General features: G+C 41.0%; 1 protein-coding gene and 1 long non-coding RNA gene across 3 annotated transcripts; both read left to right on the forward strand.

Moving 5' to 3' along the window:
* The first annotated feature begins 8,300 nt into the window (after positions 1-8,300).
* LOC115196352 (SUMO-conjugating enzyme UBC9) lies at positions 8,301-12,974 on the forward strand. The gene is made up of 7 exons (XM_029757119.1): positions 8,301-8,601; positions 10,250-10,335; positions 10,435-10,518; positions 10,762-10,834; positions 11,588-11,697; positions 11,927-12,006; positions 12,204-12,974. Exons 2-7 carry the CDS (start codon positions 10,270-10,272, stop codon positions 12,265-12,267), a joined length of 477 nt encoding a protein of 158 aa, XP_029612979.1. The 5' UTR covers positions 8,301-8,601; positions 10,250-10,269; the 3' UTR covers positions 12,268-12,974.
* Positions 12,975-14,146: 1,172 nt separating this feature from the next.
* LOC115196360 (uncharacterized) lies at positions 14,147-15,532 on the forward strand. 2 transcript variants are annotated; one of them, XR_003878844.1, is made up of 5 exons: positions 14,147-14,176; positions 14,349-14,495; positions 14,651-14,761; positions 15,048-15,135; positions 15,350-15,532. It is a non-coding gene; the product is annotated as an uncharacterized LOC115196360 (long non-coding RNA). The 2 variants fall into 2 exon arrangements; XR_003878839.1 differs by lacking the exon at positions 14,147-14,176 and having other exon boundaries at positions 14,316-14,495.

Here is a 15,532-nt window from a genome sequence, read left to right on the forward strand (position 1 = left end):
ATTTTTAACATTCAAATTAAATTGTTGCTGGATCATATTTTTGCCTTATTCTTACTCCTGGAATGTTTGAGTATGGCCTAAATAGAAAAACAGCAGTAGAAATGGTTTGTAACAAGCGGATCTCCCAAAACAACACTCTCCTAAATCTCTTCCATCACCAAGAGTCTCTCTGTGTAATGAATACTCAGGGAGAAAAAGATGTAGATTCACACGCAGAGGGCAGCAGGTGTTTATTTCGCCATTGCAGAAGGCAGGAATCGTGGTCACAGGCAGGCAATGGTCATACACAGGTAGACAAACAGGCAGGTGAATCAAAACTAGGACTGAAGGCTATAACTGGTTCTCACAAACAAGCTAGGAAAAGGCTTAGTAGAGTCAAAACGAACAATACCTCACAAAGGCACAAACAGTATGAACTGAACTAAATAAGGAGCTGATGAGACCAGGTGAGTAACTAACACAGGTGAAAACGAACAAAAATGAAAGACAGGGCTATGTTCAAAAACACAAAGAAACAGGGCTACGTTCCAGAACACAACAAAACAGAACACAAGGTTGACTTAAGAAAATAAATACAGAACCTTACACTTTGAGGCAAAATACTTTTGCCTGAAAATGCACAAGATCACAAGCGAAGCAACAACTTCACAACAACACAGAAGTTTCTCGTGACACCCGAAACACAGAGAGAGTAGTCTTGCACTTTTGAAAGATTGTGTGCAGGTTTGTAGACTTAATGAACTTAAACACTGAGATAACATTTAAGTTAATTGCTAATCAAAGGGTTAGTCGAGGTAAAGGCCTCGGAAATCAGCAAATCACAAAAATTCCTCAAGTTGTCAAATAAGCAGGAGTTTATCAAATAGAATTGAACAAATAGAGGCAGGCCAGGGATCAGGTTTGTCATTTCTTTCAATTGTCCAGTCGATGAGCAACGCACAAGCCAGGCATTGAGCATGTAATCAGAGCCCCATGACAAAGCACACGTTCCCACAGCTGACACTATCTCCCACAGGGCAGGCAGCACAACATCGCCTCTCTGCAGACTTTGACCAAGGCAGGATGGGCACAAGGAAACACACAGAGAGAACAGGACAGTGTATCTATCTCTCACATGGGTACATCGGATGATGGCATGATCATGCTCAATGGCACATATCCATTGCTCAACACATTCCTGGTCTAACTACATACTGTACAGTTCAACAAGAGTTGTAGTAGGTAGTGGTGGAAAAGGCACCCAATTATCATACTTGAGTAAAAGTAAAGATACCTTAACAAAAAATGACTCAAGTAAAAGCGAAAGTCACCCAGAAAAATACTAATTGAGTAAGTATCAAAAGTAAAAGTTATTTTTTTCTTCTCCAAATTACTTATAATAAGCACATCAGTCAGATTTTTTACAGATTGCCAGGGGCACACTACAACACACAGACGTCATTTACAAACAAAGCCTTTGTGTTTAGTGAGTCCTCCAGATCAGAGGCAGCAGGGCTGACATGCAGACGTGCTCAGTCCCCTCCTGTACTCCCTGTTCACTCATGACTGCATGGCCAGGCACGACTCCAACACCATCATTAAGTTTGCCGACGATCACAGACAGCGATGAGACAGCCTATAGGGAGGAGGTCAGAGACCTGGCCGTGTGGTGCCAGGGCAACAACCTCTCCCTCATCATGATCAAGACAAAGGAGATGATTGTGGACTACAGGAAAAGGAGGATCGATCATGCCCACATTCTCATCGACGGGGCTGTTGTGGAGCAGGTTGAGAGCTTTAAGTTCCTTGGTGTCCACATAACCAACAAACTATCATGGTACAAACACACCAAGAAAGTTGTGAAGAGGGCACGACAAAGCCTATTCTCCCTCAAGAGACTGAAAAGATTTGGCATGGGTCTTTAGATCCTCAAAAAGTTCTACATCTGCACCATTGAGAGCATCCTGACTGGTTGCATCACTGCCTAGTATGGCAACTGCTCGGCCTCCGACCGCAAGGCACTACAGAGGGTAGTGTGAACGGCCCAGTACATCACTGGGGCCTAGCTTCCTGCCATCCAGGACCTCATACCAGGCAGTGTCAGAGGAAGGCCCTAAAAATTGTCAAAGACTCCAGCCACCCTAGTCATAGACTGTTCTCTCTGCTGCCACACGGCAAGCAGTACCAGAGCGCCAAGTCTAGATCCAAAAGGCTTGTTAACAGCTTCTACCCCAAGCCATAAGACTCCTGAACAGCTAATTAAATGGCTATCCAGACTATTGCATTGCCCCCCCCCCCTTTTACGCTGCTGCTACTCTCTGTTTATTATCTATCCATAGTCACTTTAACTCTACCTACAAGTACATATTACCTCAATTACCTCGACTAACTGTTGTCCCCGCACATTGACTCTGTACCGGTACCCATTGTATATAGCCACGCTATTGTTATTTTACTGCTGCTCTTTAATTACTTGTTACTTTTATTTGACATTTTTTACTTATCTATTTTTTACTTAACACTTATTTTTCTTAAAACTGCATTGTTGGTTATATTAAGGGCTTGTCCAAAGAGGTTAAGGGCTTGTAAGGAAGTATTTCACTGTAAGGTCTACACCTGTTGTATTCGGCACATGTGACAAATAACATTTGATTTGATTTGACCAGTGATGTTCTCTTGATAAGTGAGTGAATTGGATCATTTTCCTGTCCTGCTAAGCATAGAAAATGTAACAAGTACTTTTGGGTGTCAGGGAAAATGTATGGAGTAAAAAGTACATTATTTTCTTTAGGAATGTAGTGGAGTAATAGTAAAACTTGTCAAAAATACAAATAGTAAAGTAAAGTACTGATACCTAAAAAACTACTTAAGTAGTACTTTAAAGTATTTTTACTTAAGTACTTTACACCACTGGTAATAGGGTATCAATAAGAGCAAACTGATTTTTACTAACACCCTGGAGTTTGGTTATTTGTTGATACTGTACTCCCCACTGATAGATCTACGCTACTTCTATGACCAAAGTTCCAAAGACTGGACCTAAAATTGTGTATAAATGTTCATACAAGAGGTTTCGCAATGATTCCTATGTCAAAGATGTGAATAATATTTGTTGGTCTGATTTGTGTAATGAGGAACATTCGGACGCTGCACTTGAAGCATTTATGAAACTGCTTCTTCCAGTTACTGATAGGCATGCATCCATCAAGAAACTGACTGTTAGAACTGCCAAATCCCCATGGATAGATGATACATTGAAAAACTGTATGGCTGAGAGGGATGAGGCAAAGGGAATAGAAAATAAGTCTGACAAGGCAGCATACTGGTAAACATACAGTAAATTGAGAAATCACTTAACTAAACTAAACAAAAAGAAGAAAAAAACTATACTATGGAAGAAAGATAAATGATATAAAGAATTATAGTAAAAAGCTCTGGAGTACTTCAAATTAAATTCTAGGCAAAAAAGAAAACTCGGCTTCATCCTTCATTGAGGCAAATGGCTTGTTCATAACAAAACCCTTTGATATTTCCAACCACTTTAATAACTTATTTGTTGACAAGATTAGCAAACTTAGGTATGACATGCAAACAGCAAATGCTGGGCCTTCATATTCATGCATAATGGCCGAAATAATGAAATACAAGCACTGTAGTTTTGAGTTCCACAAAGTGGGTGATGAAGAGGTACATTTTTATTGCTATCTATAAATATAGCCCATCTATAATTTAGCCTAAACAACTACCTCTTCCCCTACTGTATTTATTTATTTTGCTCCTTTGCACCCCATTATTTCTATTTCTACTTTGCACTTTCTTCCACTACAAATCTACCATTCCAGTGTTTTACTTGCTATATTGTATTTACTTTGCCACCATGGCCTTTTTTTGCCTTTACCTCCCTTATTTCACCTCATTTGCTCACATTGTATATAGACTTATTTTTCTACTGTATTATTGACTGTATGTTTGTTTTACTCCATGTGTAACTCTGTTTTGTTGTATGTGTCGAACTGCTTTGCTTTATCTTGGCCAGGTTGCAATTGTAAATGAGAACTTGTTCTCAACTTGCCTACCTGGTTAAATAAAGGTGAAATAAAATAAAATAAAAAATAAATAAAAATAAAGACAATACCACATGTTACCGACAACGTGGATGGTAAATTGCTGAGGTTGGTAGTGGAATATATTGTGACTCCTGTTTGCCACATCTCCAATTTAAGCCTAGAAAACAATGTGTGCCCTCAGACATGGAGGAAGTAAAGGTCATTCCACTACCCAAGAGTAGCAGAGCACCCTTTAATGGTCCAAACAGCAGAGCAATCAGCATGTTACTGTCACATCTGCTCCCACTACGCCCTCTGGTGTTCATCCGGTGGCGTCTTAACCTGCAATTCTCCCCCTGTAGTCTCTCTCTCTCTCTCTCTTGGTGTGATTGTGTGGTTGGAGACAGATGTGCTGGAGTCAGAGCAGATCCCAACCAGTTGCAAATCGTCCCATAAATCAAGACCTCTACATAAACTCATTCCTGCCACTTCCACTCTGCCAGATCATAATCTCTGCTCATTATTGCGCTGTCTCTGGCTCCTGTACTACAGCTCACCATCCAACCACCTTGCTCTGGACTTCACTCCCCACCACTGCCTTGGATTCCCCTCAGGACCTGTTTACCCTGTTCAACTCAGTCAACTCCAACCTCACTCTACACTTCTGGTTTTCTGTAACTCATCTGAGCTACCCCGGTTCTGCACTCCACATCTCTCTGTGTACAATAAACATTTTGGTTCATTCATCCCTGCTTCCGCATCTGAGTCCGCTCTTGGGTTCCCCTGTTTTCGCTCCGCGTAACAGTACGACCTGGCCAAGAAATGAACCCAGCAGACTCTACTACTCTTCACCAAATTCTTGTGGGGCAAGGCACTCTTCTTGATCAACATGACTAAGCCCTGAAACCCTGCTGGAGAACATCAAGGAGTTTTCACAGAGCCTGTCTGACCTACAGATCTGAACCTCCGTCCAGCATTCACAACCTGTCTCCAGTTCCTCTTCTCCTCCCCGGGAGCCTTTTGTTCCGACTCCTGAGCTCTATGATGGCAATCTTGGGGTTTGCAGAGCCTTTCTTGTACAATGTTCACTAGTGTTTGAGCAACAGCCCTACTCTTATGCTAGTGAACGAGCCACATTTTTTGGGGATTGGCTGCCTTCGGGGAGCAGTGCTCTCCTGGGCCACTGCGGTTTGGGAGAGACAGTCATCTACCTGCTTCTCCTACAGTGGATTCATAGATGAGCTAAGAAAGGTCTTTGACCACCCGGTCTGTGGAAAGGATGCTGCCAAATGACTTCTGTCCCTTCGTAAAGGTTCTCAGAGTGTGGCTGAGATGGCATGTGAGTTCCACACCCTCGCCACAGAGAGCGGCTGGAATGACGAGGCCCTTCAGGGAGCATTCCGGAACACACTTACTGAGACCCTCAAGGACGAGTTGGTGACCAGAGAGGAGCCTGATGGACTTGACAAACTAATTTCTCTCACTATCCTCATTGACAACCGTCTCCGTGAGCGTCGGAGGGAGAGGGGAGGTAGGGTTGCATGTCCCATGACGTCTGCTTCTGTGCCTTGCTCAATTTCTCCGACTGCATCACATCACCAGGCAGATCCCAATCATGAACCCATGCAGCTCGGCCGGACCCGTCTAGCTCCAGAGGAGAAGCAGCAGCGTATCAGTACTAGGAGCTGTCTGTATTGTGGCCAGGTTGGTCACCTGGTCTCCACTTGTACACTGTGTCCAGTAAAAGAGAGGGCTCAGCAGTAGTGGGGGATATACTGTTGAGCCAAATCGCCTGCCCATCATCTCCCAGACCCCTGCTTGAGGCCTGGCAGAGCCAGGCTTTTCCTCTGCCTGCTCTCGTCGATTCGGGCGCCGAGGAGAGTTTTCTAGACCGAGGGGTTGTTAAGCAGTTGGGCCTGGACATTGTTTTGCTCGATTCACCTCTGGAAGCCAACGCTCTCAATGGAAAACTACTCTTCCGTGTTTTGGAGAGAACTGTTCCTGTTATCCTGCATCTCTCTGGTAATCACCAGGAAAAGATCAGTTTCCATATAATCGACTGTTCTCACCCACCTCTGGTTCTGGGCCATCCATGGTTAAAGCTACACAACCCACAGATTGACTGGTCTTCCGGAAGGATTACTACTCGGAATACATTTTGCCATGCTAATTGTCTACATTCTTCCCTTTATTTTTACTATTTTCTACATTAGAATAATAGTGAAGACATTAAAACTATGAAATAACACATATGGAATCATATAGTAACCAAAAAAGTGTTAAACAAATCAAAATATATTTTAGATTCTTCAAAGTAGCCACCCTTTGCCTCAATGACAGCTTTGCACACTCTTGGCATTCTGTCAACCAGCTTCATGAGGTAGTCACCTGGAATGCATTTCAATTAACAGGTATGCCTTATTAAAGGTTAATTTGTAGAAACGTTTTCCTTAATGCGTTTGAGCCAATCAGTTGTGTTGTGACAAGGTAGGGGTGGTATACAGAAGATAGCCCTATTTGGTAAAAGACCAAGTCCATATTATGGCAAGAACAGCTCAAACAAGCAAAGAGAAACGACAGTCCATCATTACTTTAAGACATGAAGGTCAGTCAAGTTTCTTAAAGTGCAGTCGCAAAAACCATCAAGCGCGATGATGAAACTGGCTCTCATGAGGGCCGCCACAAGAAAGAAAGACCCAGGGTTACCTCTGCTGCAGAGGATACGTTTATTAGTTACCAGCCTCAGAAATTGCAGCCCAAATAAATGCTTCACAGTGTTCAAGTAACAGACACATCTCAACATCAACTGTTCAGAGGAGACTGCGTGAATCAGGCCTTCATGGTCGAATCGCTGGAAAGAAACCACTACTAAAGGACACAATAAGAAGAAGACACTTGATTGGGCCAAAAAACACAAGCAATGGACATTCTTTTTATTTAACTAGGCAAGTCAGTTAAGAAAAAGGTCTTATTTACAATGGCGGCCTTTCAAAAGGCCTCCTGCAGAGACGGGTGCTGGGATTAAATATACAAATAAATTAAATAAAAAATACAGGACAAAACACACGTCATGACAAGAGAGCCAACATAACACTACATAAAGAGAGACCTAAGACAACAACATAGCATGGCAGCAACACAACATGACAACATGGTAGCAACACAACATGGCAGAAGCACAACATGGTAGCAGCACAAAACAGGGTACAAACATTATTGGGCACAGACAACAGCACAAAGGGCAAGAAGGTAGAGACAACAACACATCACGCAAAGAAGCTACAACTGTCAGTAAGTGTCCATGATTGAGTCTTTGAATGAAGAGATTGAGATAAAAATGTCCAGTTTGAGTCTTGGTTGCAGCTCATTCGAGTCGCTAGCTGCAACGAACTGAAAAGATAAGTGCCCCAGGGATGTGTGTGCTTTGGAGACCTTTAACAGAATGTGACTGGCAGAACGGGTGTTGTATGTGGAGGATGAAGGCTGCAGGAGATATCTCAGACAGTAGGGAGTGAGGCCTAAGAGGGTTTTTATAAATAAGCATGGGTCTTGCGACGGGTATACAGAGATTACCAGTTTACAGAAGAGTATAGAGTGCGGTGATGTGTCCTATAAAGTGTATTTTTTAATATCTAGGAATATTTAACTTTCTCTCGTCATCGGAGTAACAACATTAATTGGTGAATGAGGCAAAATATGAGGCAAAATGTGACTTGTGTTTCGCCATCAGCTGGAAGAATGTCGCCTTTTCTCAGCAGGGGGGCGGAGGGATGGTGAATCGGATGAGGCAGCCTCACCGTTGCTCCCTCCTTGCAGGCCATCAGTCCAGAAAAAAAAGCCAATTGTTATGCTCACTTAGGCACTTAGTGCCTCACATGTAATACAACAAATGATCAATTACCAGTGTGATCATATACCTAAACGGTCTGATAAGAACAACATTGGCAGGGCAATTCAAGTATAGCCAATACGCTGTGATAATGTATTAGGCATATAGCCTACTGCACAAACCTCATTGCTACAGAACTGTTTTTAATTGGTTAACGTTGCATTGGCTTACGTTTAAGTAATGTTTATTCGTTTTTTTATCTGCGCTGTAGACCTCGGCTTGCATTTTGACTCAAAGTGATCTTTAATTGATAAAAAGCTTCGATATATAATATATCCCAAAAAAATAGTCGAACACCAGATGAAGCCAAACACGACGCCACACCAAAGATGGCCGAAAAGAAAGACCATGAAAGGTGCCCTGCGAAGTGCCTGTCGGTTATGTCGAGATAAACAAATTTAGGTCCTCTTTCTTGACTTCAGCGAGCAAACTAGCTGAATGCTGTCGTTCAGGTATTCAGATATGCGGTAACAGATAAGGAAATCTCTCAATCAGTTGATATATGTCAGGAGAACTAACTTGGTCGAATTATTAGCACGAAAGTATCGTCATTACTAAGCAGCTTTAGCTAGTTTTGATAGTAAAAAAAAATAGGCGACCCAGCTCATTGTTTTTAGCTAGCTAACGTTAGCGTTGACAAACACCAACAAGCGAACGCCATCTAGCCAGTATCAATTGAATTATAAGGTAAGCAACTACTAGTAACCAATGACCTGTACACGAACTTCAATGTATTAGCTAACTAGGCTTACAGGTGGGTGGATGTATGTTGGTTGGCTAGTTTGATGATTTGTTACTAATTAGACTGCTAGCTGGGTAGCTAGCCAGCTAGCTACGGGCAATATCAATAACCAGAGCCATATGTAAGGGATAATCACTAGGGGCTAACGTTATGTGTACTATGGAAAATAATGAACAACTTGGAATGTTTGTTGCGGAATGGAAGTAACCTTCCACTGAGTTGCATTATTTTCCAGAAAACACATAGAGCACCTAGTTGAAACCCTTTTATACCATGGCTATAAATTAACACATTAGCTGCTAGAAATGTGTTCATTCGCAGGTAGAAATGTGTTCAACACCACTGAAGTAGATAGCAAATCTACTACATAACTACAGTAGTTGCCTTGGTAATCACCGATTTGTAGTTTAGCTAACCTAACCATTAGTCCTAGCTTGCTAATATGAAAATCGAATTCAACAATGCCAATAATGTTTTCAATTCGACTTTTGATTTCAAAAGTTAACTCAAATAGCCATTTAATTCTACCATGCAATTTAGGGAAATATTGCACGCTCTAGAATAACATTCAAACCAATCAGAAACGAGTATTCAACAATGCCATTGTATAAATGTAGTTATAAGCTGGGTGGTTCAAGCCCTGAATGTTGATTGGCTGAAAGACGTGATATATCAGACTGTATACAATAGGTATGACAAATTACTATTTAGTGGTCTAATTACGTTGGTAACCAGTTTATAATAGCAATAAGGCACCTCGGGGGTTTGTGGTATATGACCAATGCACCATCCACATCATTGCTATCCAAAATTAATGAGGTTAAATCTTCATAGCTAGCTAGTGAAGAGGTTAATTAGCTTTCAAGTTAACTTCATGTCATAAGAATTTTTCATGAGTAATATGGCAAGTCAACATTTTACACTTAGATTTTTGTCATTTTCAGACACTCTTATCCAGAGCGATTTACACAAGAAATTGGTGTTAAGTGCCTTGCTCAAGGGCAGCACGTCAAAATATTTTTCACCTAGTCGGCTCAGGGATTAGAACCAGCAACCTTTTGGTTACTGTTCCAAGGCTCTTAACCACTAGGCTGTTCCAAGGCTCTTAACCACTGCTGGGCAGGGCAATAGTTTCCTGTCCCAAATTGTAATCAGTAATGTAACTTTTGGATTACCCAGACTCAGTGATGTAATCTGATTACTTTGTTTCTTTTGGATTACGCTCCCCTTAAGAGATATTAGAAGACAAAGTATCCATCAAACACATTTGGTGTGTCATCATAGTGGTCTCTGACTTGTGGTCAGACTCGTTCAGGTGGAATAAACTTGAAAAGTAATCCATCTAGTTTTTAAAAATATCTCTAATCTGATTACAATATTTTTGGCTTGTAATGTAGCTGATTACAGTGAGGGTTTTTTGTAATCATTTTACATGTAACTGATTACATGTTATCAGTTACTCCCCAACCCTTAATCCAACTATAGTATATCATGGACATTTCTAATAAAAATGTTAGTTAGCTACATATCCTTGTTCTCTAGTGGTTTTGCTATCTAGCCATGTTAATTAAGTGTTTTTATGTCTTCCCACAGGACTGTGTTAATGAGTAGACATGTCTGGTATCGCTCTTAGCAGACTGTCACAGGAGCGCAAAGCATGGAGGAAAGACCACCCATTTGTGAGGAGCTACCATACAAACAATGAAAATAATAAAGTTGTTCTGATGATTTGTAGAAGGCAAGCTTGTTCCTCAAACCTTATTCCCTCCCTCTCTCAGGGTTTTGTCGCTGTGCCTACCAAAAATCCTGATGGCACTATGAATCTCATGAACTGGGAATGTGCCATTCCAGGGAAGAAGGGGGTATGTCAACTTTTACTTTCTGTCGTTTTTATTCTAACAAGATCCAACATCCACTACCAGTCTGTCAGAATGAGTAAACAGATATCATAGTGTTTCTTATAGTAACATAAAAAAATGGCCAACACAAGTACAAATGCAAACTGATGTGTTCTCATTTAAAACTATTTTATATAGTGTGTAAGCACTCCCTCGTGAGCTGGAACAATTAATGGATGTAATAACTATGTTCTTCAATTCTCTAAGACGCTGTGGGAGGGAGGCCAATACAAACTCCGAATGCTGTTCAAAGATGACTATCCTTCCTCGCCGCCAAAATGTGAGTAAACCTGCAGCTTGTTGTTATCGACCATTCACAAGTCATCAAACCAGCATTAGGCTTAGTAATAGAGCTAGAGCCTCCACGTGGCAAGTTATTAGAAGATATCTAGGCTAATCAATTAAGATGAAATTAAAATGACAGAACTAAAGTTAAATGAGAAGAGCAGGCTACAGCACCAAGAGCCAGCAGGTAGGCTGCTTCTTAAGTTGAAGAGGAGAAAGCACAGTTATATAGTCTTAATTAGCCAAGCTAACGTTAGCTCAAGATGGGTACTATGTAATCAGATGATAAATGACTAGCAATAAGTTAGTTTACCAGCGCGAGTTGACTTGGTTGCTATCTCTCTCCCCTTCCTGTTCCCCTTGTCACTCACATCGCATGGCCCCTCGCCTCTGCCTGCTTGAGCTGCAACTCTCATACTGTATATACAGTCATTGATTATAGCTCCGGTTAATAAAGTAGCGTAAATTGTTACACCATTGTTGCATTAGGTAGTTCTATAATATTTCTTTAATCCTCTATATGAGGACGATCAGGACCTATAATTGGTCGTTTTGTGATTACTGCACTTTGATTTTAATTTTGTGAAAAACAAAACGGTTAAGGATTTTTTCTTAACTTTAACAATTCCAATTTAATTAACATTTTAACACCCCTGATGTGCAGTGTTTTGTTCCTAGTCATTTTTTATATCGATGATAAGGAAGTCAACAGAAATGCTTTTTAATCATCTATTCTATATCCTCTCAGGCAAGTTTGAGCCACCCATTTTCCACCCCAATGTCTACCCATCTGGCACGGTGTGTCTTTCCATTCTGGAGGAGGAGAAGGACTGGAGGCCAGCCATCACCATCAAACAGGCACACAAACACACACACACACACACACACACATAAAGAGTGGGAGAGGCATCAGTGCTTTCACCGGTTTGGAGGAATGCACGACATTGGCTCAACGGGTATCAAATTACTGTATTTTTTTTGTGGATCAAAGCATGGTACTCTCTGGTCGAGTGATTGTTTTCTGATCTGCATTGTTTTGTATTTCAATCCATTCTAAAAGCTGACTTAATCTGTTTTGTGTTCACAGATCCTGTTGGGTATCCAAGAGCTTCTCAATGAACCCAACATCCAAGACCCAGCACAAGCAGAAGCCTACACAATTTACTGGTAAGTTTCAGTTGAGAGATACTTTTTTATATTTTTGAATGTTCTACTGTATAATTGATACAGGTAAAGGGGCTCTTAGTGTGGTTTAAGACACTTGCAAACATACACAATCTCACTTCGCTAAACTGAAAATAATAGCCTAGTTGGGTGATACTGAATTTCATAGTGGATTAATCCCCCTTTGTTGCCTCTTTTAGTCAGAACAGAATGGACTATGAGAAGAGGGTGAGGGCGCAGGCCAAGAAGTTTGCCCCCACATAAAGCTCAGCTGAATATCTACCTGAGAAGCCTGATACAACACCTGGGTACTGAACAGCAAGCAGCACTTAGAGGACCAATCCAATGATCAATCTACAATTTGAAATGTTCTTCTTTACATGAGAAAAGTATCATGTAGCCTACATGAGAGCCATTTTAAAACAAAACAAAAAAATCATTTGTCCACATTTTTTGTTGTTGCCTATTTCACTTCTAAAACATGTTTAAAACACTTTCTTATAATTTAATAAGATTGCATTTGGATTTGTGATCTATAAATCAGGATGCTACTTTGCCTTATATTTAGTCTTATCAAATAGTCATAAGGTTTAATAACAAATCATTTCAAATTGCAGTGTCTGATACATCATTTTGTAACTGAATCTGTACTTAAATAAATTACCCCCGTAAGTTAAGTGAGCCTTATTTTTCTGAATGTCTGGTCACATTGAATTTAATTGTAGATTTTTATTGGGATGCCCCTTTAATAAGATGGATGTCAGAGCTGAGAGTGTGCTGCATAGAGAGCTGAAGAGGTTTACCTCCAAAGACTTGAGTGTATGTACATAATATAAATATGTAGGTCCATATGGATCTTATGTTCTTTTCTATTGTTTTAGCAAGTTGATATTTGTGTGTGTGGTATTAAAAGTAATAAACACATAATGTAAGAATTGTGAAATAAAGTTAATTGAATGGAAAATACTAAACGGTGTCCTTTCTCCTTTTACTTTCTTTGCTGATAGTTGAATTTGTAATTCTCTGTGTGTGGTAAATGTACACGTATGAGTATTTAGTAGGGTAGTTTGACCTTTTATGGGGGATTAAGGTATAAACTTTATTTTCCTGTGGTGGCGTTATATTGGATAACTGAATGATCTTTAGCTCTGAATATGGAGTTCAAATGTCAGGTAATGCGCTCTACACTGTATCAGAGCCCCCTTCGCGCGACTACCTTCTAGGATAACTATGATATCATTATCCAGTTAATGTGTTACTCTTCACGCTGATTGGACGATGCGTGGGGTTGAGAAAAAAATAATTTGAGGTAAGATTAGCCACAGGATGGTAAAAATACACAGTGACTGAGGCTCTGAATCGAAGCACAGATGCAAGTATATTTAGGTTGTACTTTTCCCACAAAATAATACCAAATGTAATTTCTCACGTACGGACATTCTATGCAATGCACCTTACATGTGATAATTAAACGTGCCAACGATGGTTATTGTAGCCCAACTGACCCAGCTACAACGAATTCATGTCAGGAAAATAAGGTTGTCACATTTTTCCGGTTTGGTACAGCTTGAGGTTTGGTTTAGGCTATGTCCTAATGAGGGTAAGATTATATTTGAAAAATAATATTTAATTTGAACGCTGATGCGGACACTTGTGTAAAATAATAAATAGGCCTAGACCTTCAGCGTCCCAGTGTTTCTGAAAATTAGCGATTTTGAAAGTAGACGCACTTGTCAACTGCAAAAGTAATCTTATTCGCGGGAGGGCAGCACCGTATAATTCTCTGTTAGGTTCACACTAACCTTTTCAGTGCCTAATAGTCCCATTGAAAGCCAATACAGTTACTATAAATCGAGGAAAGTGTTATCTCTATTTAAACATTAGCATATGTTGATTTGTTATGGCTCATGGTTGCCCAAATGTTTGTGCATCATTAGATTTATTATGAAGGAGCTTATAATGCTGCATCTTTTGATGGAACACTGGACAGTGAATGTTGACATGGGAAACATTCAGGACTCTACCAACAACAAGAATACTTGTGGTCAGGCAGTGCATTCTTTAGTTCTGTTCTCTCCTTACATGACCTAGAATCCTCGTCGCCTTTTGTTTGTTAGTCAAGGCAATGACCTTCACTGGCCAGCCGGAGACAACAGTTGGAGACAAGCCGCAGGTCAGTAGTGTTGGAGAGGGATGGTATAATTCAGTTTATATCCCAAAACGTGGTATTCCACCATAACCTATGCACACAGTTTTTACTTTTTTTTTTATAAATAAAATTAAAAATAAAATCGCTGAAGCTGGAGACTTATATTTTTGTTTTTGCAACTGTGTGTGTCTGTGAGTGTGTGTGTTGGAGGTGAGAGTTTTAGCATGCCCGGAGGTTCCTCCTCTCGTGCTGCCTCACTATACTGACAAAGAGTCAGCCTTTGTCCCTCCCCATTGCTCCTACCACAGCCTGGGACACTGTCTGCACACCAACATCTTTCCAGGTCAGTGTTGCACCAGGTCATTGTTGGGCATCCCTGATTCAGTATGAGAAGTGAATTATCAGCACAGGCAGTGACATATACAGTCAAGGAGTACTGTTCCTCTGTCTAATGGTCATGTTCTTTTCCTGTCCATGTAACTATTCTATTCTTCCCAGGAGCTCCTCTGGTGTGGAAGTCCCTGATAAAATACTCCTACATCGGTCACCCCTTGTCCGCCCCTCCTACAGACGCCCAGCGTTGGTATGGCCGCAGGACTGATGACATGGGTGGGTGACCTGCTGCTAATGCCACTTATTGCTATATCAGCAACTATTACTACCACTACTACTACCACTCCTAGTAGTACTATGAATACAAATAGTGTTACATTATTCATAATATGCTTTGATCAAAAGCTAGATAATAGCTTGATAATAAGCTAATAAGCTAATAATAAACACCACTTATTTGATTACTACTACCAATGAAATGACAACTAGCTCTATCCTTGCTACATCCACTTATACTCAAACCCTGTTTTCATTCTTCCTCATTTTATTTCTTCTTCCATAGTGAAATGGACAGAAAGAAACATTGTGAACCAGAAGTTGAACAAGGCGCTAAAGGCAATGGGAGAACAAGGAGTCTAAATGAGGCCATGGTGCAGTGGCCATTTCACACCCTCACCGCAGCGCCCATGCACCCACCACATTATTCACATCTCTTTTAACACATATATCTACATGCAAACCTTTTACAAACCCTCACATTCAGACACATGCACAAGCATACACACAAACATTGTCACAAACTCTCAAAAGTACAAAAACAACCCATCTCCTGACCTCTAAACGCTGTTTTCCTCTCCGCAACAGTTCTGCCCGCTCTGACTCTGGTCCCTGTCTCCAGCCCCACGTCTCGTCATCCTGCTACTCTGTCCTGGATTCCCCACTCTATTACTCCATTGGATTCCCCTCCAGACCTGCTTTCCCTGTCTCAACCCCTCTCGCTCCAGCCTCGGCCTCTGCACCTGGTTTCCAGCAACCCGCCCGAGCTTC

The sequence above is a fragment of the Salmo trutta genome, chromosome 1 (genome assembly GCF_901001165.1).
Source record: "Salmo trutta chromosome 1, fSalTru1.1, whole genome shotgun sequence".
Taxonomy (NCBI): Eukaryota; Metazoa; Chordata; class Actinopteri; order Salmoniformes; family Salmonidae; genus Salmo; species Salmo trutta.

Bases quoted from the DNA above. Each gene is read 5' to 3' on its own strand.
- LOC115196352 (XM_029757119.1), top strand. From the start codon at position 10,270: ATGTCTGGTATCGCTCTTAGCAGACTGTCACAGGAGCGCAAAGCATGG. The intron at 10,519-10,761 runs GTATGTCAACTT...CAATTCTCTAAG, and splicing joins CCATTCCAGGGAAGAAGGGG to ACGCTGTGGGAGGGAGGCCA. The intron at 12,007-12,203 runs GTAAGTTTCAGT...TGCCTCTTTTAG, and splicing joins GAAGCCTACACAATTTACTG to TCAGAACAGAATGGACTATG.